Source organism: Labrus bergylta, chromosome 21 (genome assembly GCF_963930695.1).
Source record: "Labrus bergylta chromosome 21, fLabBer1.1, whole genome shotgun sequence".
Taxonomy (NCBI): domain Eukaryota; kingdom Metazoa; phylum Chordata; class Actinopteri; order Labriformes; family Labridae; genus Labrus; species Labrus bergylta.
Window position 1 is genome coordinate 11,643,038 of NC_089215.1, and position 16,668 is coordinate 11,659,705.

At 39.1% G+C, this 16,668-nt stretch overlaps 1 protein-coding gene across 4 annotated transcripts in view; it reads left to right on the plus strand.

Annotated features, from left to right (window-relative positions):
• The window catches only part of adam11 (ADAM metallopeptidase domain 11), a 31,845-nt gene that overhangs the window by 9,543 nt on the left and 5,634 nt on the right, over positions 1 to 16,668 (plus strand). For 3 of the 4 annotated variants that reach the window (XM_065949398.1, XM_065949401.1, XM_065949400.1), the window contains exons 5-22: positions 4,453 to 4,535; positions 5,388 to 5,445; positions 7,240 to 7,306; positions 8,083 to 8,222; positions 9,788 to 9,862; positions 9,961 to 10,032; positions 11,540 to 11,706; positions 11,935 to 12,019; positions 12,195 to 12,285; positions 12,691 to 12,742; positions 13,361 to 13,460; positions 13,590 to 13,661; positions 14,404 to 14,496; positions 14,629 to 14,709; positions 14,813 to 14,863; positions 14,963 to 15,026; positions 15,182 to 15,287; positions 15,434 to 15,553. In XM_065949398.1, coding sequence (XP_065805470.1) covers positions 4,453 to 4,535; positions 5,388 to 5,445; positions 7,240 to 7,306; positions 8,083 to 8,222; positions 9,788 to 9,862; positions 9,961 to 10,032; positions 11,540 to 11,706; positions 11,935 to 12,019; positions 12,195 to 12,285; positions 12,691 to 12,742; positions 13,361 to 13,460; positions 13,590 to 13,661; positions 14,404 to 14,496; positions 14,629 to 14,709; positions 14,813 to 14,863; positions 14,963 to 15,026; positions 15,182 to 15,287; positions 15,434 to 15,553 — 1,577 coding nt within the window. The remainder of the gene's footprint in view (positions 1 to 4,452; positions 4,536 to 5,387; positions 5,446 to 7,239; positions 7,307 to 8,082; positions 8,223 to 9,787; positions 9,863 to 9,960; positions 10,033 to 11,539; positions 11,707 to 11,934; positions 12,020 to 12,194; positions 12,286 to 12,690; positions 12,743 to 13,360; positions 13,461 to 13,589; positions 13,662 to 14,403; positions 14,497 to 14,628; positions 14,710 to 14,812; positions 14,864 to 14,962; positions 15,027 to 15,181; positions 15,288 to 15,433; positions 15,554 to 16,668) is intronic. The other variant, XM_065949399.1, reaches the window with a different exon arrangement.

The window sequence follows — 16,668 nt, forward strand, 5'->3', positions numbered from 1 at the left end:
CTTTATACAAAATCTGCTGAATCTCTAGAATTATGGTCAGATGTGCATCTAGTTTGTTACCACCTCTCACAGAAAGGCAGTTCATGCAGACAGCTTGACTCTTTACTCCATCTGAGGAAATGATTCCCTCCGCTGTCCCCTCCCTCTCTCTGTCCCCTTTTGTTATCTCTATGCCTCTGTTTCTCTGCAAAAGACCACCTGACCAATCAGTAGACAGTTACCATGGGTACCAGCAGTCAGCAGCAGCAGCAGCTTGGGTCTTTTTTGTCATGTTGTGAGGGGAATTCAAATCATGTCCACTTCCTGAACCATCTGAACCAAATCTTACAACCATCCTCTGCCCTGACCTTTGAAACCACATATTTAAAATTACGAAGAATCAGAGGTTTATTGTCACATGGTAAAAAAGTGATCATATCTGGGTTTTTTTTTATCTTGATCCAAATGTAACGGATCCTCCTTCTCCCTTTTTTCTTGTGGCTAAAAAGGTTTCACCAGGGCTCTAAATGTTGGCAGTATCGCAACTGAACAAAAAGACAGACAGAGCGTAGACTATTTAGGGAAACATCAAAGATGTAATATGACACATCCAACAAATCACGAGTCCAACAAAACCTTTTCATTTAAAGTGTATTTAGTTGTGGAAATTATAGTGACACAGGAAAGGATCCTTGTGGCACACCATGATTTTTTGTCATGATGTTGGTATGGCAGGATAAACACACTAAAACAATTTGAATTGGCTAGTGTTCTGAATCAAGCCCATTTGGTCTGTGTACCAGAAGCTTATGCTAGAATTAGGAATATGGTATTAATTAAATAAATTATGTCAAATGGTGTGGTTATTTTGTACATTTGTTGGAGCAAAGCAGCTATGGCGTATGGTCTTGATGGAAAACTGTACAATTGTCAATAGAAAGGTAAAGAAAGAGGCCTTGCATTTGTTGATACTAGTAATAACATCCGTATAAAGGAAATTGATCCAATATCTTGAATTGGAATCCCATTGTGGGGATGAATAGTTGTTCAGGATTGGCTCGGATGTCGCACATGATAGTAAAACGACATACTATATTTGTATGGCTAAATTACTATACGTGCTAAACATTTAAATATCTGCACATTTTCTGATATGTATGCAAACACCTACTTTCATCTACAGACCAATTACACAGTAGATTGCACAAATTGCTCTTATGGACATTTCCTTCGGGCCCCTCCCCCACCCTCCCATCTCCATCTGGATTTATTTGGTATTATTGATGTGCCAATAAATTCTTCTTGCATTTTAGTGTCGTTTTTTTTCTTGGTCCCTTAGAATCTCTGCAATTAAACTGAGTTGTTGACTTGCTCATTTCAAATTGAATCTCAGTGTAATGGGACCAAGAGATGAACTGAATTAGAGATGAGGAAAAAAATGACGGGGTTGACTTGCATAGACTTTTTATTGTCCTCCTTAGAACTTGCTCCTTTGACATTGTAAGTGATAGACCACATTTACCACTCTCTATCAGCTTGCAGCATTGCATTTTTTTTATCGTAGTCTTCGTGACGGGGCCTTCTGATTATGAATCAAACACAATCACATCATCAATAACTTAGCCTATTATTGATTATTCCCTGAATAGTTTAAATGTGAATGTATTCAGTCTATGTTTTTCAGGCCAGTGTGGCTTTATTATATATGAAAAAACACATTTGTTAATAAAAATGCTTCACTTTATGACAGAGGAAATCTTTTACAACTAACTGAAGCTATTGTGCTACCATCTCTCTCCCTTTTCATCTTGCTTTTTGACTCTGCTGAGTCAAAGTCCAGACGGAGAATAAACTCTGGCTTTTTCTAATTCAGTTAGAGTTTATGATGACGCAGGACCCATCCATCCATTATCTATACCGCTTTTACCATTCGGGGTTGCGGGGGGGCTGGAGCCGTTCGCAGCTGTCATTGGGCGAGAGGCAGGGTACACCGTGGACTGTACGCCAGTCAATCACAAGGTTGACATAGACAGACAACCAGCCACACTCACATTCACAGCTTCGGGCAATTTAGAGTCACCAATTGACCTTGTTATTTTCCTGCGTTTCATTTTTTTTCAGTCACTCACTTATTGTCAGGCTAACCTGTCCCTGTCCTCACAGCACTGATATTTCACCATTAATCCATGATTTATCATACAATGTGCTGTATTTGTAGGAGTGAGTGGCAATTATTTGAAGCACATTTGCTTCTCTGAAAAGTGCACTTAGTCTCTCTCAGTCCGAGTGTGTCTGCTGTGTCAGGCAATTTGATTTCCTCCATTTAGCCTCGTAATCCTACCTTTTATTTATTTATTTTCTTGCCCCTTGACTAAGTGCTGCAGGCTGTCTCACTATTCGGTATGAATGATTCAAGTACATTTCTTCCTCAACAGATAAACGGACACCAAGTCTAAATATGTTCGACAAAAATACCTGGCTTTGCTGGCTGCAAAGCTAGATAGACTGTCAGTGTTAATGGGACCACCATTCTAGTCAAGACTGATGTACCTTAATGTTTCCATGAAATATTGTGCAGACATTCATGATCCCTGAAAGACCATGCATACTGACTTTGGTGATCCCCTCTTGTCTCATGCTGAAATGTTACACTAAAATGATGGTTATAGAAAATATAATACCTGTTAAACTTCAGGATGTTAGCATGCTTATGTTAGCTGTAAACACAGCGTCGAAGAACTACCAACATGGTTTGTCAACCCCTTGTCTCGTTTTTAAGTTTTTAAAATTGGTTAGTTTGTACTTCGTGATGTTTTATTTAATCAATACTTTTGTGCAAACCTTTCTTGTAATCTTTACTTCCTTGCGAGTCTTAAGAGGAATTTCGATGCATTTCCAGCATGACGCAAGGTGTAGTGATGTTGATGAAAGTGTCTGTGTTCATATCATAATTAAAAAAAAAACTGGGCAGATGTAAAGCAATCATGTTGAACTCTTGGTAAAGCAGTTGAAGCCATTTAATGTTTCTGATTTCAGCAGATTCTTAAGTCTTATAAGAAAAGTGTCAAACACAAAGGACACAAAAAGCCTCAATACTACATGTTTGCTGTCTCTCAAGCTGTCTGTTCTAAGAAACAGCACTGTGACTTTGTGTCCTCTGAGATCTGACATGATATGTTTGACAAATAGAAGCTATTGATATTTTGCTTTCTATCAGAACTGTGTATGAATCATGTTGGATTGGAGAGTGATGCTGTGGTTTACAGAAAAAACAAGGCAAGCCATTGATTTCTCATCAACACGTACACGGCAGCCTGTGTTATTAAGGGATTACATTCGGTGTCGAAGAAGTCATATTTTTACAGTGAAATTATTTAGTACAAGTTTGTACAACATTTGAAAGGCTTGATAGGGTTTTCAGGTCAGAGTAAAGGTTGTCCAAGCATACAGAACTGCAACTTCACACTGCCTCTTTTCTTTTTGGTCTATCAACCTTGCCAGACAACAGCAGGCTCAGTTGCCAGACTTATTGGGGTACATTACAAGCGTCTGAAACTGACCCTCTCTTTCACACAAACACACACACACACACACACACACACACACACACACACACACACACACACACACACAAACTAACTTCTTAGATCCAAGTTACTGTAAGCAGAGACACATTCTTTTATCTTCATCCATTTACAATAACTCTGCTTGATTATATATAAAAACATCCTTAGTGCAGTTATCCCTGCACTGCACAGATTGTTTTTTTTATCTTGAACTTTTAGTTGTATTTTGACACATGCACGTGTTGCTTGAGTGACAGTTGCAAGTCTCCTCTTTTGTTGGAGTAATCTGATCACTGTTGTACTGTGAGAGGCCAAGTGGAAACACTATATTGAAAACACGATCATCCAGATAGAGTCTTTTAGGGGATTATGAATAATCAGGTAAAGGTATCTGTTAAGCTAACACCTTACAGGAGGGCTGATAGACGGTTGCAAACGTGAAAAATGTGGCTTTTTATCCACCGTTAAATGTGAACTACTGATTTTACACGTCAAAGTTGGTGGTTTAGCAGGTTTACATTCTTGAATATGCCAATTAGTTACGTATGCTGCGATGGAACTTTGCTAGTAGTGGTTGCTACTTGCAACAGGATGTTTGTCTGAATCCAAGTGCTGTTAGCCAAATATTATGGCTAAATCTAACAAAATTACAACAAATCAATGTTTTATTGTTGTTTTATTATAAACATGATGGAAAAAAATGTAAATTGAGGTCTCTGTAAAAAAAAAAACACCCACCGGGTCTGCTGCAGTCCAAAGACTGACAGTAAACACTAGGCCCAGTTTGTATAGAGCGGCCAGGAGATCAGCAACAATAAGGGCTTCACGTCATTGATGATTTTTTCTTCAACACGTTACAAGGTGATGAGGCGTTAAATGTCTGACTCTGATTTTTATTTTCTTCAAGGGAGGAGAGCACTGTTACTACCATGGGCGAGTGCGGGGATCGCCCGGCTCCTGGGCCGCTCTTGCCACCTGCCACGGCCTTCAGTGAGTGAGATCCCCCCCTGAACTCACCTGACACAATCCAGATCAAAAGTTGTTTTTTTTGTATATAGGTATTTCGAGTTGCATATAAAAATACTTGCACGTTAAAAGTCTTCAATTCAAAGGGGAGATTAACTTTTTAATCTGTTTACTAATTTTCTCTCTAACATAATCTTTAAATATTAAGCCGAAGCTCGTAGTTGTTATGGTTGAATTTATTTCTGAACCTAACTGAACTTATCTAACTCAGCTCTTATCTTGGCTAATCTAGGTCTTTTTTTCTTCTTTTTTTTATACTCACAACACCCACTATGTCCTATTCTGACTTTTTAACTTACTTTTTTTTATCAAAGAGTAAAAAAAGATGTTTCAATTTGCTACACTTTTTTTTCCCAGGTCAGGCTGTTTCACTTCCCCGTGCCAAACTAATCCTGCGCTGGTTATTGCTTCACTATGGCTATGTAATCTGATTTATTCCCCAAAAACTTGGGGAAAATATAGATCAACACAAACTAAACATTAGGTTAAAGTGTTATATATTTGCTAAAAATGTTATAATGAAGAGCACCAAATTAAAGGATTTGTTTGTATTTGATAACTATTAGGATCCATCATGCTAATTTTGCCTATAGTAAGTGGTGGTAATTATCTTGTCTGTGTTTTTGTGCAAGATCATTAAAAAAAAAGCACATTTAAAAGTAGATACATGAAGGTGGCATCTAAGTATTTCTTGATATATTTATTCTTTTAAAACTCTTCCTTCACATCCTGGCTGCCATTCAGGGATCCACCTCTAACATCTCAGAGCAGCTTCAGGCGTACTCTAACACACTGCTGTGCTTTTGTTTTTTTCAGAGGCATGTTTTCTGATGGGAACTTCTCGTATGGGATTGAACCTGTTGACAGTGGCAAGGTGAGTTGGTAAACACACACATATCCACTTTCTTGGCATCAAACCAAAGCAGCATCAGTGTCATGTGAAAGAAAAAAAAAAGTCACACAAAACTGACACTAACCCTTTAAAGTCATTGAAGAACTATTTGAATCTTCACAGTGAAGCTGCCTTCAGTCTCACTTTCTCTCTCCATCTCCATATCACTGCACGACTTACGGTCAGTCCAGACAGTGATACTCTATCTCTGTGCTGCTGTATGGAAAGTATCAAGTTGATACACAACGCATCGGAAAACAGGAGGGAGAGAGTGGGAATATAAAATAATTGACAAATCCAAAAAAGGTTAAGAGGCTTTTTAGATTTTTCCAAAATACCTAGATTTGATTTAAGTGTATATCTAGTGTAAAAAAAAAAGAGACATATAACAGAGTGGCCAAAGGGGATAGGGTGAAAGTGTTTAGACTGGAAGAGGCTGCTTTTTTTTCCCATTAAGATTCACTGTAATCGAAGTGCAGCTCAATTACATAGACTGCAGAGATGGATCAATGGCTGCCCAGCTCGTCTTCAAACTCTCTCTCTCTCTCTCCCTCCACTCGGCTCCATATCTCCGATGGGTCATTTTCATAAAGTATTTATCCCCAGCTCAAGTGTACCACAGTGTCCAGCAGTGTTATTGCCATTATGACAGCCCTGTGATTGATTAATTATGCATCAGAGCACTTTCCTTCCTGTTGGTCCGTCTCTCACCCTGAGAGGACACGGCAAAGCTTTTTCACACAGAGAGAGAAGCTGGCGACTGGGAAAAAAAAAAAAAAAAAAAGAAAAAAGGTTAACGATGAGAAGAAGTCATTTCAAGCATTGATTGTTTTAAAAGCATGTTGTTGTTTTGTTCGCGGGGATGTCGACTTTCATAAAGAGCAGATTTGATGTCAACAAAAAGTGACTTTTGTGCTTTTTTCTTAAAGATATTGTTGCTTCAATTAAATGTCAGTATGGTAAAAAAAAAGTAGTATTATGAAAAGATAAGATATGCTTTATTGTCTTTTCTGTCAAAACACATTCAGTTGCATCCTCAAGGGAATGAAAAGGGAATTTGATGGCCTTTATAATAACAACTGAAACATTTTAGTTAAAATGGGGTAATTTGTGATACTTGCAATTGACTTATTATTTGTTTTTGAAATTTTTCATTAAGTATCAGAAACTTTTTTTTAAAACGTATTATCCCTGTTTCTACATTTCTGGAGTAGTAAATCACACAGCTAGGCTCTTCTGTGCACCCTCCATAGTAATTCATCTTGTAAAAATGATAAATGCAGAGTGAAATGCTGAGAGAATTCAGATTCTTGATGGGACTTCCTGTCTGCCTTGGTTTTATTCTGGGATTTCCTGTTGGCGAAGAAAGGGAAGTTTTAACATGACTTTCTGGCGTTTTCATTCTTGTTCAAGCAGATATATTTAAAGTGATGTTCAATCTGACACTGGCTTGTATATGGATCCTTTAAAAAGTTATAATAATCATATTTCAGAAACACTTACTTTTCTCTATCCTAGATTAAAATTTTCAAGAGATGTGTTTTGTCGCTGAAGTGTTATCAAAGAATTGAAAACAACGCAGGAATTGCTCTGAGTAATCATATACCACAAGAAGTTTAAACAGATAAAAAGTTATTGTTTTTAATGTAAACTTTATTGCATAAACATATACATCTGTTTTCTCTCTCTCTCTCTCTCTCTCTCTCTCTCTCTCTCTCTCTCTCTCTCTCTCTCTCTCTCTTTCTGTCTGTCTTTGTTTCATTTGACACCTTTCAGGAGGAGTACAACGAACACATTATATATCGCATGCCAGACATCGACCTCTTTCCACCTCCTTGTCCAGGTAAGACCACGGTCAGGCTTACAGAAGATCAAACTCTACACGGAAACTCCTCGTTTTCATTTCCCACTGTGATGGAAAGTCTTGAAATCATTTGTGATGTAATGATCAAGATTTGATTGGCACAAAATCTCAACCTCCGATCCACTTTTACATTATATATCTACATACAATATCTTCTGCACAAATTCAGCATTAATACAAAGTATGGACTTTCTCAACTCTCAAAGTAGTCCACGTTTCAAGCTTCATTCGTTAGCTCTTTTCTGGGTGCTGAATATATATCAAACTCAGATCTTGTTAAAACCTTGGCAGGATGCAGCTTGTTACACCTATATCCACATGCTGTGTGCCATTGCTTGATTGTAAGTCAAAGAAATCAGCTCTGTCCTTGAAATTTGAAGATCTTAAACAATCCAATGTTCTGTAATGCAAGTCGTTTTTTTTTTTCAGCTCACAGCGTCCTCCTCGAGTCCTCTAGTTGTCCTCCTCACCCTTGTTAAATGTCTAATTTCATTGCCTCTCCTCTCTGTCCCTAACACTCTTCTTCTCTGGACGCATCTCCTTCCTCTTCTTCCTGCTACCCAACCCCTGCCTCCCTGCCTCTTCCCCCATTCTTCCAGTTATACCCCCCCTCCCCCCCCCTTCTCATCCTTTCTCCTCCACTGGCTATTATATTGATTACTCCTGCAGTTCTGTGCACTAAAAACGTGGTTACATCCATCCTTGGTTGATGACTTGCCATTTTTTCTCTCTCACTCTATGCATTCATTTCCCAGGATGCTCAATGAACAGAACAGGACATGAGGAGAAGACAAACAGCCATGTCGAAGAAGAGGGCGAGCAAAAAGGCGGAGATGACTGGTCCGAGGAGCAGAAGCCAGTTTTCAAAAAAGGCCTGAGACGCTCAAAGAGACAAGTCAGTATTCAGATAGTCTCTTTCTTTCTGCACACAGATGTCCTGCCATGAACATGTGGCAAGCAGTGCTGCACATGTCACCATGAGGGAAACGTCGGAGTTGAAATGTGCAAACACAATTAATATTTTACAGAGAAGTCTGTCAAATGTTTCCAAATTTCCAATCGGATGTTGCCAGCTCTTTTCAGCTGTCATGATTTTATGAACAGAATCAAAAGGTAAAAAAATTAGATTTTTAAAATCAAAGAAAATAATTCAAGTGATGTCCCTTGATGATCCCTGGATTGGGCTTGGTGTATATTTGTACAGGAGGGGTGCAGGGGGTCTAGCGGTTAGCTTGCACGCTCCATGTACAGGAGCTGTAGTCTTCAAAGGTTTAAATCCGACCTGTGACACTTTTCCCACTAGTCATTCCCCAGCTCTCTCTTGCTCAAAATATGAATAAATAAAAATGAACATTTCTACAGGAAAGCCTGCAGTACAGGTAAAGAGTGTGGCAAGTGTAATGACTGTAACAGCTTGAATGATCTCCTGATATATCATTAAGCACCAACATGTGGTTAAAAGGTTTACTTTTCGTTGATTTATTGACAATAACTGAAGAGTAATTTCACAGATTACCTGTAAATCTCACAACTGTTTTTTTTGTTCTTTCATGTTGTGAATGGGAAATGGGCTGTAATTATGAGTTTTTCTTGTATTCAGACCACTCAAATGATGTATGGTAAATAGTATCACACATTCACCCATCTACGCACTGATGGCAGACGATGCCACGTAGGAGAAGTCTCTTATCAGAATTGACTAATCCCAGTCAAACATATTCACACGTCCCCAGGCTTTACCACCAGGAACAAATTGGGGTTCAGCTTTTTTGCACAAGTACACTTTGACACGTGGACTGCAGGAGCTGGGATTGAACTGCTGACCTTCTGTTTGAGAGACAAAGCAGACAACAGATTCTACCACTGAGCGTCTGCCATCCCTGTTCTAAAAAACATCTATATTCACCGAGTTGATTGTTAAAATCTGGGAACACAAAAGAATATTCAGACAGTCAGAAAACATTTTGGCCTGATTATCAAGAACTTTGTTTGAACGTGAACGTGAAAGCAAATAGCACCCATGTATGTCTGCTCTCTTGTCCATACTTTTTTGTTGTGAGAATCTTACAAGATAATGACTATAACGACTGTCACTATTTTAGTCTGGAATATTTAATGTGAAACTATATCAAGGAAGTTTCTGCTTCTTCAAAAGTACTTTTCCTTGTAAATAATCGGATACAGAAGCTGAGATTTATCTTTGTACATGCCGAGGATATATTGAGGTTATTGAATGAATGAATGGTTGTTGCTTTCCCAAGTTGTTGTTGCCCTTTCAAGGACAAAGAGTTGAGTTTCAGCAGCATCAGCGTGTGTGTGTGTGTGTCTGTGGGTGTGTGCGCTCAGTGTGAGTTATGGTTTCACCTGCTGGCTTTGAGTGTGTCTGCTTGTCCTGTGTGAAGGTGAATATGACAGAGGACTCAAACGTCTGGCTGTGTGGGTTTATTTTACCTCCTCCAGGTGCGACGAGGACAGCGCACAGTCCAGACTGAGACCAAGTACATCGAGCTGATGGTTGTCAACGACCATGAACTGGTATGTTTAACACTTAAAGCTGCAAAACATGTTAAAAACAGTGAAATTCAAACGAAAAAAAACAAGGTAACTAAGTGTTTTTCTCCTCTTTTTTTAAGTTTGTGCAGGTCCGTCGGTCGGCCACTCAGACTAAGAACTTTGCCAAAGCAGTGGTGAACATGGCCGATGCGGTAAGAGGAAATATAGTTAAAGACTTTTCTGTTAACGTCCTCTTTAAATCACATAATTTAAAAAAAGATGGCAGTATTTCATAATGAATCTATTAAAAGGAGTCTCTTGAGCTTTCCTAGGAGAGTTGCCACATTTTGCAGTATTCTCGAGTTGGACATCGGCCATCCCCTTTTTTTTTTTTTTTTTTCACAAAAAGCCATGAGCTGTTGGATAGTCTTGACATTTTTATTTTTAACCACCTCCTCCTCAGATTGTGTAGAAGCCTGCTGTGTATCAGAGTTTCTATTTTGTGTATGTACAATCACAAATCTCTCGATTGTCCTTCCCACTCAACTCTGTGACCCTGACCCCTCTCTGGAATCCTCATCATCATTTAATGAGAGCCTTAAGGAATATTTCTAATGTTTCTCATTATGCCATGTTTATAAATATACAAATAAATACATGTGTAATTGTTCGCAGTTACATTAAATTGGAGTCATCCCATCTTTCTCTATTGATTAGGGTTAGATCAATAAGATATAAAAAGTTGCATCAATTTCAGCACGACATAAAAACAAGTCTCTCAAAAAAAAACACTTACTCTGTTTGAAAATAATTGTGGTGGGCTGTCTCTAAATATGAGTCAATCTGCAAATGCCCTGAACAGCAGAAACAAATGTGTTCATAGCATTAACAGACAGAAACGAGCAGATGAACATTCTCAAAAAGAAACCCCTTTAAAGCATATTAAAGCTCAAAGTTATGGACGTGATCCCTTCAAATGACAAGTGAGTGCTGTAAGCTGTGTGCTAAAGGAATCACTCTCTCTGCTGAATGTCACAAGACTGCAACAGTCAATTTTGCAAAGATGAGTCTTCACTGTAGTTGTCCACACACAAATGTGTTAGGTCCACTTCTTTTATACCGTCCATGAGAAGGACTCATCCCGATAACCTTCCAGCAATATCTGTGAAAAAACAACTCAAAGGTAAAGTTGGATTGTTCTGAAACTGGCTCATAGTAATCGATACAATTCAAGTGAGTCTTCAGTGAAGGTTTCATGTCTGAACTATAAATCATGAGGTATGCACCAATGTATCCGTGGTTACAGATTTATAAGTTCAACACTGATCTTGTGTTTCCAGTTCCTTCACGTTCTCGATCTGACCAGGAGTGCTATGGACAGACAATATTTGACGATATATAGCAGTGATTACAATTTGACTTAAAGGTTGGAGAGAGATTGATTCAGGAAAACTTTATGAATAAATAGTTTAAGTGTCTCACTCTAAGCTCAGGGAAACAGAAAAGAAAGTTATGCATCCTCTAACACTCATCAAATCACTCACGTTACATTTTTCACAAATTATGTGACGCATGTTTAGGCTCTAGCAACTAATTTTTTTTAGGACTCTTCTCAGTTCTGTTTGAATCACTTTTTGCTTTAGGACACATTTTTGAGTGTGTTTTGGTATTTTCTGTTCATTTTTCTGTGTTTTCTTTTTCCTTGTCTGATGAGTCCAGATCTTTAAGGAGCAGCTCAACACTCGCATCGTCCTGGTGGCCATGGAAACCTGGTCTTCTGAGAACAAGGTCTTTGTGGGCGACGACGCCTTGCTCACCCTCCGAGACTTCATGAAGTACAGGAAGGAGAGCATCAAGGAGCGCTGTGACGCTGTTCACCTTTTCTCGTGAGTTCAGTCTTCTCATCCTCCTCCTACTCTTTCTTCATTTTTTTCTTTTCTTTTTCTGTATTTTCTCATCTCGCCTTTGTCTTCATCTTCTTTCTTATTTTTATTCTCCTCCTCCCACTCCTCTTTCTTTTTCCTCTCCTCCTTATTCTGCCTCCTCCTCCCCCTCTGACCTTTTCCTTTCTTCTTCCCTTTTCTCTTCTTCTTCTCCTTCTTCTTCTACAACAGTGGGAGGACTTTCATGAGCAGCCGCAGCGAGGCCGCCTACATAGGGGGAATCTGCTCCATCACCAGAGGTGGAGGCATCAATGAGGTGAGACCTGCATCTTTTACAGATCAGAGACACTGACTCAGCTCACAAAACTTGACTTATTAAATAAATGAGAATGCTTTTATGCAGAATAGGTGATGTGTTTTAAGAGTTCAGGAAAGTCAACTGTGTTTTCTTTCAAGTTGTTTTGTCAACATGTGTATTTGTGCGTCGTCAGTTCGGCAGTGTGGGCCCGATGGCCATCACACTGTGTCAGAGTCTGGGCCAGAACATCGGCATGCTGAGAAACAAAGAGAGGCCGGCTGCTGGTAAGGATAACCCATTTGTAACTTTCATCAGATATCACACAAAGAGTCAGTACACAAAGAGTACTGTTGCCTGAAGTGAACCCAAGGAGTTTAAATCAATTTCTAAAACAGAAGAAAATTCAGTTTTGACTGCAAACATTTTTATTACAGTAACACTAGTGGCTGCACTACAGGTCCCTCAAGTGGTGGTTTTATAGCACTGCATTGTGCTGTGTGTGTGTGTGTGTGTGTGTGTGTGTGTGTGTGTGTGTGTGTGTGTGTGTGTGTGTGTGTGTGTGTGTGTGTGTGTGTGTGTGTGTGTGTGTGTGTGTGTGTGTGTGTGTGTGTGTGTGTGTGTGTGTGTGTGTGTGTGTGTGTGTGTGTGTGTGTGTGTGTGTGTGTGTGTGCGTGTGTGTTTCTGTCAAGGAGACTGCAGGTGTCCCGACCCGTGGTTGGGCTGTATCATGGAGGACACAGGGTATGCATTTAATTAAATGTTCATCAATTTAAAAAAAAAACTATTAGACGTAAAATGAATAACAAAGACTGAAATAATTGAACTTCTGGAGTTGTATTGACTTTGATTTGATTGATTATTTCTCTTTCTTTCTTGATTGACTTCCTTTTTTGACGGCAAGCCACAAAGTAATGTCCAGTTAAAGCCTCTGCGAGGAGTTAATAGCTGGGTATTAAACAGACTGATATCATTGTCTCTTTAAGACCTCCCAAAGCACAAGAGAGCATAATCAACTAGATTGATTATTTTCTATATTTTAATATTTAATGTCTCAAACTGCTGGCAAGCGAAAGATGTCAGACAAAGTGATCAACACAAACAAGCATTGCTATTCTTGTTATGTATTTAACTGTTTAATAAAGCAGGGTGAGAGTTTTTGTTTAAACATTACACACTAACCGAAAGTCCCTCAGTGGAGCTTTAAGGAGACGAAATGTTGCTTGTAGAAGCATTTAGGCATTACGCCAACAAGAGTTTGGTAGACAGGTTATCACTTTTCACTCAAACTTTTGAGATTTTAATCAATACTGTGAATGTAACAGTGATTCGTCTTTGTGTTTTCTTCTTCGTATTAATTAGTTTCAACCTGCCTCGGAAGTTCTCTCGCTGCAGTATAGACGAGTACCTGCGTTTCCTCCAACTAGGGGGAGGCAGCTGTCTCTTCAACAAGCCCAGCAAGGTGAGATGAGATGGTCTGTCATCCTCTGAAAGACTCTGCTGACTGTTAGCTTATGGTGATAGTGTTTTTGATAATGATTCAATAACCAGTGCAGATTCACTTACTTTAGTCACCTCTATCACGTTGCAGTTGTTGGACACGCCGGAGTGTGGGAATGGATATGTGGAGATCGGAGAGGAATGTGACTGTGGATCACTTGTGGTGAGTTCATTTGAAATACACATTTTGTAGTTGGCCGGGTTCTTTATTTTTCTCAATTAGGGTTGTCATACCTGACCCCAAAAACCATGGCAACAAGAAAGACAAGCCACCCAATCGTGTGTCATTTCTTGTTTTTAATTAACAAAAAGCAAAGCAAGCAAACTCCTGACAACGTTTCAGTATGTTCTGGTCTATGTATCTGTGCAATGAAGACAGTGTCTCCTTCCCTGTCAGCTCCTCTGCTCTCGGTGGTAGTAAGAGACATAAACATAACTTTAGAATCATTAAGAGAATGAGAAACGTATCTGCCAACCCTTTGAATTTAAGTCGACCTTTGACAACCTTTTCCTCAGCTGCAGAAGGTAACAGATATGAAAGCCTGTCTAATTGCCCTGTTAGAAAGCCTTGTTGGTATCCACTCCCAATTATAGGGAATACTGCATTATGCTGTGAATACAAACACTCCCTGTAAACATCTCTAGGGTTTATAAACTTTATCAATCTTTTTATAAGTTTAGAATGGCCTGCCTCAAATGAAGCTGCTGATATATCTTGTGGAGATAATCACACATTCTGCACTCTGTTTCTTTTTAGAATCACTTGATTTTATAGTTGAGTGTAAAAAATACAGTTAAGACATTTACATTATGTTTCGTTGTAAAGCTGAAATTCACAGCCGTCATGCTTTGTGGATGGTTGCCTGATATCTCATCTGCAGTTTAAAACCCTCTCTGATCCGTAGGAGTGTGCCCGTAGTGGAGCCAACTGCTGTAAAAAGTGTACCCTTACCCACAATGCAATGTGCAGCAACGGGCTCTGCTGCAGGGACTGTAAGGTAAGTTGCTACCTCTCACCTTAAACTGAATCATTTTCATTGACTCCCTTACATTTTGATTTCTCTTTAACCTCCCTGTTCTTTCCCGTCTCTGTTTTTTTCTCTTCTTCTTCTTTGGTTGTTATGTGGCAGTACGAGCTGAGAGGGGTGACGTGTCGTGATGCTGTGAACGACTGTGACATTTCTGAGACCTGCACAGGAGACTCCAGCCAGGTAAGAAAGAGGCTTCAAACGCACGTCCCTGTGTTTATCCAGATGCTTGAAAAAAAATTGGTCATCAGAAATCCAACACGCAGATAATTTCCCTCTCTTTTAGTGTCCTCATAATGTGCACAAACTGGACGGCTACATGTGTGATGCTGGACAGGTAAAGACATCTTACTTGTTAATGTTATATTTTTTATTTCTGAGCGTCCCCTCTTCATCATTTAACCCTCTTCCTCCCCCTCCTCCTCCCCTTCCTCAGGGTCGCTGTTATGGAGGTCGTTGCAAGACCAGAGATAGTCAGTGCAAGAGTCTGTGGGGCTACAGTAGGTTTAGATATTATTCTTTACTTCTCAGTGCAGCAGTCCATCTTATGGTTAAAATAGGACTTTTATGGTTATAATAATAATATGATAGATTTTTTCTGAAAAGAGCTTTGTAATACCTGACAACTTGAAGTGAAATCAAACTTTCTTTTCAGACTCAGCTGACAGGTTTTGCTATGAAAAGCTCAACTCCGAGGGCACAGAGAAAGGAAACTGTGGCCCAGACTCCAGTGGTCAGGGATGGGTGCAATGCAACAAGCAGTAAGTTTCATTTCTAATTAATTAATTAATTAATTTGTTGGTGTGTTTTTTTTTAAAATGCAGTCTCTTCTGCAGCTTTTAATATTTTACCTTTTTTTTTTTTCCATTTTAAAAAATGTTCCTCCTTTCTGCCTGGTCTCCATCAGAGACGTTCTTTGTGGATTGCTGCTGTGCACCAACCTGACAGAGAGGCCGCGCTTCGGTGAACTGCAAGGGAAGCTCACCAGTCTGACCATCCACCACCAGAACAGATACATGGACTGCAGGTGAGGGAGCCTTTCTCTGGCTGCTTGCTGGGTATATATACAACAGCCTGATAGTTAACATACACTTAAGGACTGTTTAAATTTGTATTATTTAGAAAGAAAAAGTGAAAGTAAGTGGAAGGGGGGAAAAAAAAGGGAAAGAGGATGACATGCAGTAAGGGGTCCAAGGCTGGGATCAAACCTGGGTTACTTTTTCTTCTTGTACACCACGGATCAGCAGGGGGGCAGAAACACACCAAGGTAGTTAACAAGTAAACAAAGATATAAACAATGCTGAATATAAAGATCCAGTGAGGAGTTTTAGCTTGTGAGGAAACAGACTGAAAATTTACTGATGTCTTTTCTTTATGACCAACAAAAGCAAACGAGACCATCAGTAACAAGATTGAGTATTTTTATTTTTATTTTGTTATAAATACCTGAAACTGCTGCGGTAGTTCTCAGGTGACAGGATTAGCTACACGCTGCCGAAAGAGCTTTTCTTTACATTTTCTACTGCAAATATTCCTGATAAGTGATACGTTTGACTGTTAGTGGGATATTCATAAGGTTACACTGCTTACACATGTACAGGACAAAAGCTGAAAAGTAATGAGCTACTGCCTTAGCCACAGGGGGCGCCATAATTGATAAAAATAGAAAGTTCCTCAGAAAGATCAAAGGAGATTGTTGTGTTCCCTGTAACTGTTCCAAGGACGACAGTGTTTTTCTGGGTTTAAAAATACCTCAGAAGAAAAAATATTGTCGTCAAAATGCAAAAAAAAGTTGTATTTTTATCCCGCATGTAAAAACATCCAACCAATCCTGAGTCCTTCCTGGATAGAGCTGATCTTATCTGTCTAATAACACTCTTTCTTTACATGACCCCCTCCTGCTGGTTATGATTAGAGGGACATATAAAGCACAACCATCATTACGACATTAAAGCTTCTGTGAGGAATTTTCATTTTGTGTCAATATTGGCGCCCCCTGTGGACAAAAAAGAATCAGATTTGATTTGATTTTTTAAAAAGGAAATGATTTGTATTAGCGATCTACTGAGATAAGTAGGAAAAAAGTTCCAGTTAAATAAATTCCAGTTATGTAAATAAAATATATAGGCTATATATATATAT